The sequence below is a fragment of the Crotalus tigris genome, unplaced genomic scaffold, assembly GCF_016545835.1.
Source record: "Crotalus tigris isolate CLP2741 ecotype Arizona unplaced genomic scaffold, ASM1654583v1 scf7180000018084.670488, whole genome shotgun sequence".
Lineage (NCBI taxonomy): Eukaryota > Metazoa > Chordata > Lepidosauria > Squamata > Viperidae > Crotalus > Crotalus tigris.
The window spans coordinates 646946-658242 of record NW_024096815.1 but is presented as its reverse complement, the minus strand read 5'-3'; the positions used below and the strand labels follow the sequence as shown (position 1 = coordinate 658242).

General features: G+C 35.4%; 1 protein-coding gene across 1 annotated transcript in view; it reads right to left on the bottom strand.

The window, feature by feature from the left end:
• Positions 1-1192: 1192 nt before the first annotated feature.
• The window catches only part of LOC120309881 (ELAV-like protein 3), a 75170-nt gene continuing 65065 nt past the window's right edge, over positions 1193-11297 (bottom strand). Inside the window, exons 2-3 of the mRNA XM_039347534.1 lie at positions 2966-3188; positions 1193-1358 (exon numbers count right to left, since the gene is read on the bottom strand). Coding sequence (XP_039203468.1) covers positions 1297-1358; positions 2966-3188 — 285 coding nt within the window. The 3' untranslated portion in view covers positions 1193-1296. The remainder of the gene's footprint in view (positions 1359-2965; positions 3189-11297) is intronic.

Genomic DNA, 11297 nt, shown 5'->3' with positions numbered 1-11297 from the left:
CTTCCCCTTCGTAGTATGACAGAATCCAGAGAGGGCAGAAATGGGGTTTTCCATAGTCAATAACTAGAAATGAAATATAATTGGATTCTGACAGATGTTCAGTTTTCGGTATAAGAAGAAATTCTAATTAAAATAGAAATTATATTTTATCTGATATGCATCAATACCAAATAGGTATCACATCAATAATATATAAATCCATTTCTTGAAATCTTTTGATTGAATGATTGCTTGGACTAAACCTAACCTCCCTTCCTCTCTAAGTTATAAATACATGTTGTATGCTTTGCAATGAAATTTTCCAGTCTTAAAATGAAGCTGCTTATGCCTGCTAAGGTTTTCTGTAATGTTTAAGATACTTTTGAAATGATGGGTTATTTGGGTCTTTGATTTATATTGACAAGCAATGAACAAATCCAGAATAATTAACTCAGTTTGGGCTTGCCATGAGTCCATGGAGCTGTATGGGGAACATTTTCATCACATGCATCATCCATATCTGTTCTGGCCTATTGCATTCCATGACCAAAGCAACCCAGAAAAGATTCAGAGAAGGACAAAAAGGGTGATCAAGGGTTAGGAACTAAATCCTAGGATCAACAGTTAAGCTACAGTGAGAGTTCAGACTTAAGGAAGATAAAAATGACCATGCTCTTCACATACCAGAAAGGGTATTAAACAAAGAACATGGCTTGGCCATTTTCTATCTTCCCAGAAGGCAGGCAACAGAATAAAATATCTGAGGAGCTGTCACAGAGAAGGGGGGGGGGTCAACCTATTCTTGAAGGCACTTGATGGCAGGACAAGCAGCAATGGATGGAAACTTAACAAAGAGAGATCCAATCTAGAACTAAGGAGAAATTGCCTGACAGTGAGAACAATTAATCGGTGAAATGGCTTGCCTCCAGAAATTGTGGATGCTTCAACACGGGAAGTCTTTAAGAAGAGATTGGACAATCATTTGTCTGAAAAGGTATAGGGTCTCCTGCTTGACCAAAGGGTTAGACCAGAAGATCTCCAAAGTCCCTTCCAGCCTTGTTATTCTATATTCTATGAAGTGACATTCAGCTGAATATTAGGAAAATTGTCTTGTCAGAAATAACAATTTATTGCAATCACTATAAGACACGGGTCTCAAACTCACCACATCACGTGACATATCGAGACTTTTTTTGCATTGCCAGAGCTGGGGTGGGCACGACCTTTGTATGATGCAACTGGCCTGTGGGCTGGCAGTTTGACACCCCTGCTATAAGACGAATGTAGTGTTTGGCAACTGAGCACATGTTCAAATTCTCACTCAGCTGCAACTTTTGTGAGCAGACTAATCAACCTCCATAGCAGACTTTGCTGTGAAACTGAATTTATAAAAGCAAGGTAGAGAGAAAAAGTACATAGAATTTCATTTGTTCTCAAGTAGTATTCAAAAATGCCAGTTCTACCTTTTCAAGTACTTATACAAATATAACTAGTACTAGGCAATAGATGCTCTGAAATAGTAGTATTATTATTACATTTTCATTTAATAAGAGAATATATAAAAATACATCATATCCCCAAACAATTATTTTTAATGTCACAAATCAATGCTATAAAATGCTTCAAAAGATAATGTTTCCTCTGGCTTTGTCTCCCGCTGACCTCACAGATATGTCTACAGGGGTTTTGGACAGTTACCGCAATTAGTTTGTAAATGCCTTCTTTCAGGCTGTTATGGACTTCCTAGTCTAGCCTACAATTTCAAGAATCCTTGGGTGTTTCCTACTCAAATATTAACCAAGCTTAGCTTTTAAACCCAAAGTAGCTCAACTAGGTGCTGCCACCTGCTGTGACAAAATATTTAAAGATATTTCTTTATTTGTTCTACAAATATGCAGATCATTAAAATGCTGTTTTGCTATGTAAATTTAATGGTTCACTACTTTGTATTTCCTTCTTAAGGAACTCTAACAATAATATAAAATGCAGTCTGGATGCAAACAGATATCTTCTATATTCCATGATTTCATGGATATATTCTATCTTACAATTTCTAAAATATATTTTAACATATTTTCTAATACAGACATGCTTCCCTTTTCATCAGAAAGCAACTGTATCTTCTCCACCATTGTTAATGGTAAATTTTATTAAATTTATATGCCATCCATTTTCGAAAGTGACTCTAATACTAGCCAATCTCCCCCCCCCAATCCTAAGAATATTTACCACCTGAGGGCCATTCATGTCCTCTGTAACTCTGAGACAATTCCTAGAATTGCTCAATGCTAATATCACTCTAAATTATAGTTAAACAAACACAGTTTATCTGCTGGTCTGCTCAATAAACACTCCTTCTTCTAATCCATCTAACCCATCCTCACACTTTCAAAAGCAAGCAGCATTTTCTACTACAGAATGAGCATTTGAAGTATTTTAATCTGGAGGTTTCCTATATGCGCTTTCATCAACAGCCATTAATAATCTTCCTTCATATTTTTATTAGTTTAAACCCATTTTCATATTTTAAATAGCAGCAAATTCCATAAATCTATTATGAATTTACTTTTTAATACATTACTTATTTTTCTTTATTTGTTGGTTCTTTATTTTCCTTGAGGAAAGTACTCCTTAAATTAGCCTTTTCTTATCTCTTTCCAACTTTATGGAGTCATTTTGGAGGTAGAGCAATAGCAGCAGCATGTTTATAGTTGACAATTAAGCTGTACCCAAGATATAGTCCAACATAAAACAATACTGGAAGTTTTCATGACCTTTCCAAATAATCAATAGGATGGAACCTGTTTTCCATAGCTCTGCACTGTGAGTGTACTGCAACACGCAATACTTCTTCAGAACCTCACAACTCTGAAATTTTCCAACACCATATGTATTTTAATTTTACAATGGTCTTTTAGACAGATTATCTTTCTATCTCAATTTTTCTTTCTTTTTCATCCATACAGACAGACATGTACAGTCCTACCTGTAATTTTATCTCGAACCAGTTTGCATGATTCAATCTCTCCAATGCTTCCAAAGAGGCTCTTGAATTCCTCTTGTGTCATGTTCTGGGGCAAGTAGTTGACTATGAGGTTAGTTTTGGAATCATCGGTGGCCCCATTGGCACTGATCAGTGGCCCATTGGGGAGGGAACTGTTGCTTGTGGGGCCGTTGGACACCTGGGTCTCCATTGTGCTGATTATCTGCTGAAAACAAGAGGGAGGAGGGAAAGGTGTTACGGTTATGAAAGATGGGAGGCAAACCCAGCAGCTTGTATGACATTGCTTATTTGCAACCTAAGAGCTGTTGGAATGGGACAGGCTTATATTTGTTTGAGAATTATGGTTTCAAAGAGGTTACGTCAATGTAGTATATAAAAAGATTTCTTCTGTGAGTGACCATGATACAGACCTCTCGTGTAGATTTTATGCAATGATGAAACAGAAACAAATGGAGAAGAGAGAGAGAAATGAAGTGCCAGAAATCATATGATGGTCCCACTTTGTTCACACTAGTCTACTATTTCTATGTGATGGAGCTCCCAAAAAATTACTCCTACAAGAACACTGTGCTCAAGCAGAATAAATATTGCCCTCCGCTGAACAAACTTACCTAAACTCAGAGTCTAAGAAAGAGCATTGCTAATATTTGGGTGGTGGATTGACGAAGAAAATCAGTAGGATAGATGAAGAAAAGTTGGAAAAACATCCCCATACCACCTTTGCAGTTTTGCCAAAAAGCGGTATGTGGATATATGCATGAAATCACCAGGACTTGTATTTGATCTGAAGATTTTAAACTACTTTCATTTATTTTGTCACCATACTTTTCCATGCATAAAAAAATTCCTTAAGCATATATTACTTCAAATGCCTGTTTACCATTTATTTATAGTGCATGTGGTGGGAGGGTGCGGGAAATTCAGAACCTCCCAATAAGTTGGAATCAGAATCAGAATAGAGCTAGAAGGGACTCTGGAGGTCTTCTAGTCCAGCCCCCTGCTCAAGCAGGAGATCCTATACTATTTCAGACAAATGGGTGTCCAGTCTCTTCTTAAAAACCTTCAGTGATGATGCACCCACAATGTCTGAAGGCAAATTATTCCACTGGTTAATTGTTCTCACTGTTAGGAAATTTCTCCTTAATTTCAGGTTACTTCTCTCTTTGATTAGTTTCCATCCATTGTTTCTTGTCCTGCCCTCTGGTGCTTTGGAAAATAAATTGACCCCCTCCTCTTTGTGGCAGCCTCTCAAATACTGAAATACTGCTATCATGTCCCCCTCTCGTCCTTTTTTTCTCGAGACTAGTCAAACCCAAATCCTGTAACTGTTCATGTTTTAGTCTCCAGGCCTTTAATCATCTTAGTTGCTCTTCTTTGTACTTTTTCCAAAGTCTCAACATCTTTTTTGTAATGTGAGGACCAGAATTTTACCTAATGTGTACTTGCACCTTTTTTCCTGCCCAGGTGTAAAACCTTGCTTTTCTCCAAATTTCATTTTGTTGGATAAGGCCCATTTTTCAAGTCTGCCAAGATCTTTTTGGATCCTGAGCTTGTCTTCTGGGGCGTTGGCTATTCCTGCCAGCTTAGTATCATTTGCAATTACTGATCAGTGCTTCTCTAGGCAACACAACCCCCCCCCCCTTACAATGGTTCTAATCCATTTCATTCCATGGACATTTATTAGTGATTGACAAAAAGCCTCTGTACCAACCTTCCATTTTTCTATGCTTTCCTGCAGGCTGCCCTTCAGTAAGGAGAATGCTGATTCCCTCTTAAACTATTGATCAGGCACATTGATTCTGCCATTACACTCCAGCCTCAGGCCAGGAGTGAATATCACCAAAGAAAAATGCATCACTAATTTGCTGGGCCTGCCAATAATCTCCTTACAAAGATGGTTGAGGATAAGGCATTCTTTTTTCACTATATGGTATTTACTAGGCTTTGGAAATTTAAATTTGTACATAAAGATAATTTTTATTTGGTTGAGTGAGGTTCCATATTTATCCTCTACTTCACAGAAATAAATAAATAATGTTTCTAAAAACCATCATTCAAGAGCCATATTACATTCTAACATAAAGACTAACCAAGATTATGTCACCCCAAAATACCAGAATGCTGCAACATGACCTAGTTGTTGCAACTTGCCAATACTTAATTTGCAAAAAGTGGCATGTTTGGGTCACATGTTGAAAACCTTAGGAATTCAGGTAAAAATATAATCTGTAAAGTGATCTAAATACAAAAGGTAGCTATGAAATAACTAAAAAGAGATGACCAGTTTGGGCAACAGTCAAGATAGGCAATTTCAGAACAAAGCAGGGAACAGGGGAGCAGATACAGATCAATATTAAGTCTGCAATTCTATTCACATTTATTCAGAGGCTCTGACGATGATTTGTGAAATGTCTAATTTTATGCTGAACACCTATTATGTTGCAAAGATTATTAACAAATTTCATGGGCATATGTTAAGCCTACTGACAGGAGCAGTTTCATACACCCTCTAATTTATATACACAATTTGTACATTATAGTTGCAATCGCTGTACCAAGTCCATGTGAACTTTGGTTATATACAGTCTCCAGGCAAGCCTCCCCAAACCAAGATACAAAATCATGTTATCAGAAGCATTACAATATATCCTGTCAATTTATTGCCATGCCACTTTTTAATCTGTTAAAAAAATACAATTTAAAATGTTTTAGTTTTCCAGGACTGTTGTGTGACTTATATTTCAAGTTGGTTTCCTACTCCCAAACTGCCATTCTCTTGAAGTTGGCATAAACATCAGTAAGAACACCAGCTGTAGTGCTTATTTTTTAAAAAAACAATCTCCTTGATTTACTGATGTTTTGTTAACTTCTTTTATTAACTTTAACAAATTTAGAATGTCTTAATAGACTGGCAAATTTGTTTTCTCATATTTAATAAATTTATTATATTAGCCAAATTTTATTTTATAAGCAACAGTCAGTAAAATAATAGTTAATTAAGCACAGAAGCTTTAGATCCTCAAGCACACATGGGAAGCTTACCAAAAACAAGAAGCAAATGCTCAGCCACTGCCTCTGAAGAAAAGCAAGGTTGGGCTGAACAGCATCACCCCACTGCCTGCTATTTTGTAATGGTTCTCTGATTATTTTGTTTAAAGTACTTGTAAGACAACTTCAGTTCATCCTGCAGCCCAAAAGGTCTACCAGACAATGGTTCTATTATGTTAGCTAACCACCCTCTGGTGATAAAAAGTCTTCTGCATTGGTGATTTCTTGCTGGGTTGATAACTAAAGGAATTTAAATTCTCAGGCTAGAGACCATCCTGGCTCAAACATCAAACAACCCACTAACCATGGTTGAAAATGACCAGAATGAACCTCAGAGAACTTGGGTTTCCCTAATTAGACCCCTCCCTTTTACAAGGACCTTTTTATGTGAAAGATGAACAGAGGCTGAGATGAAGAATGCTACTACAAATAACATTAGCAATAGCTTGCTAAATAAGCAGTAATTTAAACACTGGGAGCCCTTGCTTCTGAATTTTCTGCAACCATACCGGTGACAGAAAATGAAGGGCAGCTCTGAAACCCAAAGCAAGTCAAGACTCAGTTGTTCTTGTGGCAAATTCCTTAGAGAATCAATGCTAAATTGCCTTCCTTTCTAGTCTCTTGAAAAGGCTCCTCAGTTACAGACTGGAGCCCTTGAAGGAAAAGCTACATCCATTCTGAAATGCCCTTTTGATTTTTAAAATAATTGATTTTCAACTTGGCATTCAAGGAACTGCCAATCTTCTCAGTCTCCTTAAAAGCCGCTAACTGAATCGCATTCTCATGTCAGCACTCTTTTAACCAGATCTTAGCCAGTTAAGTCCAGGAACTGTGTAGAACCAAAATTAGCTCAAGCTTTTTTGGTTTTTCTAGATACGATGTGCCAAGGAAGAAACTTGGTTTCTTGTTATCAAGTAAATTAAAAGTGGCAGACTAAGAAGAATTGGGTTTACAATGCCAGCTTTTAAAGAGCACTCCAAGTAAAGACTCCCATTTTAGACAAAATTGTTAAGCGATTTCTGGCTTATTTATCCACTTCAGATGGTAGAAAGAAACTGAACAGAGTGCATGTGCTGGGACACAATACAGAAAACCCAAATGCTCAGAATCTTGTCTCACGCTGTTCCATATGAATAGGTTCAGCATGATTGACTTCATGGCCACGGCATCTAGACAACCTTGGCTAAACTTAAGCAAGGCAAAAACTTAATTATTGCTTAAATGGAGGGCACCAAGTCACTCCCAGACTATAGGCTAGACTGGCAAATTAGAAAAAACATCCTGCAAGCAATGCAAATGGTTTCATATTGCTGCCCCTAAAATTACATGTGAACATGCCTGAGTAGTCACTATGACTCAAGACTGACTTGGAGTCTTTCTCCTAAGTGTTTTAGAATACAGGGTTAGTTATAATCAGTAATTAAATGGTAGATTATCTTAGTCAAGATCACATTGCACATCTACTTAAATAAGACTTATTTTCAAGTTCTATAATTTCTGCCAGTCTATGCTGCACCAACTAACATATATCAGAATCTAAACTTTTCCAGGTCTCACTGAACACAACAGAATGCCAACTGCTCCTCAACAGAGACAAGTACTCTGTGCCTTTTCTGTGTTCTGCCCCTGCCTTACAGAATACTTTGTCCCCCTCCCCGGAAGTTCAGCAGGCCTCCACCCTGTGAGCCTTCCATAAGGTGTTGAAGATCTGGGTTTCCCCCCCCCCCTCCAAGCACTGGGAGATAATTAGCTGATAGCATGTTAACACAGATTGGTACTGGATTTTTTTGTTTTAATGTTTTATGTTTTAACTAGTCAAGTGTTAGTTTTTAAAATACTTTAATATGCCTTTTCATTTTTGCTTGGGAGGTGCCCAGAGTTGATTGAAAGATGGACAGATATATAAATGTTTTAAATCAATCAATCAATAAAATTAAGTAATTTAATACAATAAATTTCATAATCAGACAATGGCAAAGATTGTAAAGTCTAATCTGTATTTAATATGTGAGAGCAATAGGAAGATAAAAGGTAAAATGGAAAGAGAATGGAGTTGAGCGTAGCAACTTCCTTGAAAACTTTGCAAATTCAGTTGCAACCTATTTGAACCAACAAACATAGGGGTGAAAGTACTATATACCAATAGTACATCCGTCTTTGTTACCTCTTGTTGCCTCAGAGATGGTAGTTCCATATATATATATATATATATGCGCCAAATGCTGTTTTATTGGCTATATTTAAGAAGATCAAAACTACTTTGAATTACAATCTTATGAGATCCCTTTTGATGCCTAAGTAATATATTTTAATTCAGAGGACTGTTGTCTTCCCCATTTTTTTAAAAAAAGTATTTATTCATTTTCTATTATTACAATTCATTAGTGCTTAATGAACAACGCGTTGTCTGGGCTGATTTTTTCCTTAGTAATAAAAGTTAAGTTCTTATTCTCTATCTCCTTTTTCCAGCCATTGATAAAAGAAGTTCCATGTTTGAAAGTGTTCTGTATCTTCTTTTTCTTTGATTCTCAATGTTAAGTCTATCCATTTCAGCACAGTCCAGTATTTTCTTGATTATCACTTCATCCAATGGTGTTATCTCATTTTTCCAGAGCTGAGCAAATACAATCCTTGCTGCTGTTAATACATGTAATGTTAAATATAGATTTTGTTTATCAAATTTTTCTGGAATTATACCTAATAAAAGAAATCAGGTTTAAAATCTACGTGTTTCCCTAACATATTTTCTAACCATGAATGTATTTTTGTGCAAAAATTTTCTGCTTTAACACATGTCCACCACAGATGATAATATGTACCAGGATTTTTATTACATTTCCAGCATTTACTAGACATATTTCTAAACATTTTTGCTAATCTAACAGGTGGAAGATGCCATCTATAGAACATTTTATATAAGTTTTCTTTATATGAAGTTGCCATTGTCAATTTATAATTTCTTTCCCAAAGATTTTATCATTTCTCTAATTCTATATTATATCCAAAAAAATTTGCCCATATTATCATTGTTTCTTTCGCTTGTTCATCTTCCATTTTCAAATTCAATTAACAAGTTATACAATTTCTTAATCAGTTTTTCATCAGAAGTCCAGCCAGATCTGATCAAACATTGTCTGGTCGTATATTGTAACATCTTTATCATACCTCGGTTGCATTTACAGTCGAGACCACCGTGTTAAGTCAATACTCTGATCTTCTAACTCTTGTTTAGATTTTAATTTCCCATCTGTATTCAGAATATCCTTGTATGTTAGAATTTTCTCAAATTTAACTAAGTTTGGGTGAACGAATGCTTCCATCATTGATAGCCATCCTGGGATTTTCGTATAGATTTTTGGTTTTATCTTTTCCCATACAAATAATAATGGGTTTCTTATGTAGTGGTTTTGGAAGTATCTATGGGTTTTATTCTTTTCATACCATAAAAATGTGTGCCATCCAAGTTATAAGTCATGTCCTTCTAAATATAACAACCTTTTGTTTCTGAGGGTTATCCATTCTTTTAACCATGTTAGAGCACATGCTTGGTAGCATAGGACCCAATCTGGTAGTCCAAATCCTCCGTTTTCTTTAGCTTCTTTGTAGCATTTTCAGTTTGATTCTGGCTTTCCTTCCTTGCCAAATAAACTTTGAGATCAGTGTATTCAAATCATCAAAAAAACTTTTTCTCTATTTTTATAGGTACTGTTTGAAATAAAAAAAGGAGTTTTGGTAAAATATTCATTTTCACAGTAGCTATTCTTCTTAACACTGATAGTTGTTAAGTTTTTCTATTTTTCCAAATCTAATTTTATTTGATTTAGTAAGTTTATATAATTTTTTTATTGTTGTGCATCTTGCTGTTAAGTATATTCCCAAATATTTAACTTTCTTAACTATTTGTAAATCTATTTTTTCTGGCAAGTTTTTTTTTTGGGGGGGGGGGCTTATCTGTAAGGTTTTTAACTATAACTTTGTTTTTCTCTCTGTTTATTTTCAATCCTCCTATTTCTCCAAATTCTTATATCCTGAATTTTCAGTAGTTTAAAAGTTGTCTCCAGCGGTTCTTCTAAAATGAATACCAGATCAACTGCAAATGCTTATAGTTTATAGCTTTCATCTTTTATCTCCATTCTTTTAATTTCCAGATCTTGTCTGATATTTCTGTTGAGAACTTCCAAAGCTAGTATAAATAGCAGTGGGCATAGTGGACATCCTTGTCTTGTGCCTTTCTTTATATTAAAGTTCTCTGTATAGTCTCCATTGATAATTACTTTTGCTGTTTGTTTATCACATATTGTCTTAATGGTCTTTATAAACTGTTCTCCAAAGTCCATACAGTTTAATTGTTATATCATAAACTGCCAACTTACATTGTCAAAAGCTTTTTGAGTATCTAAGAAAATTAGTGCCATTTATTTTCCTGGGTGAATTTCATAGTATTCCAATGTATCTAAAATAACCCTTAAGTTATTTTCTATTTGTCTTTTTGGTAAAAATCAATTTTGATCTGGAAGAATAAATTCAATCAAAAATAGGCCAAATTATCAAATTACACATGGACAGAAGCAAATATTACTTTAATACCAAAAGAGGACTCAGATTTGACACAGATAAAAAATTATAGACCAATATCACTATTAAAGGTAGTTCCTTCTTTTGAAGCTGTCAAGACAAGGACAGGTTCTACAGATAACGATGGGTCTTTCCCTTTTTTGGTGGATGCCCATGTGTCAAAAAAGCCAATACTCCAGTGTTACCTCTTGTGCTTGTGTGAAAGAGAGATTTGATAGATGTGGTAAGGCAAAGATTAGAAAATGTGAATTCCTGTCATTTATATAATTAATACAAGGTTAGGAAATCTTGTTCTTCATTGTATCTATGTATCTCACCAGAAAGCAAAATTGGCAGAACAGAAACATAGGTACAGTTCCTTCAATTGGAATAGAAAATCAATGTGATGCAGTATAATATATTTTAATTAGAAACCAAATTTTTATTCATTTATGAAGGCCCTTAGGCAATTATTAACAAACCACTAGCATTTAGGATCCTCTTTAAATTCCAAGAAAAGGGGAATTTGCAAATTAAATTATCAAAATGTCAAGTAGGACAGGTAAGTTGCAAGGCTGAAACATGTTGTGAGTGACTTGAAATGAATGGTAGAATAAAAATGTAACAATGCAACAAAACCTCTCCAAACCCTGGCAAGCCCTCGTTGACAAAGCATCACAGTGACAAAATGCTGTTTATAAATTACATAGGA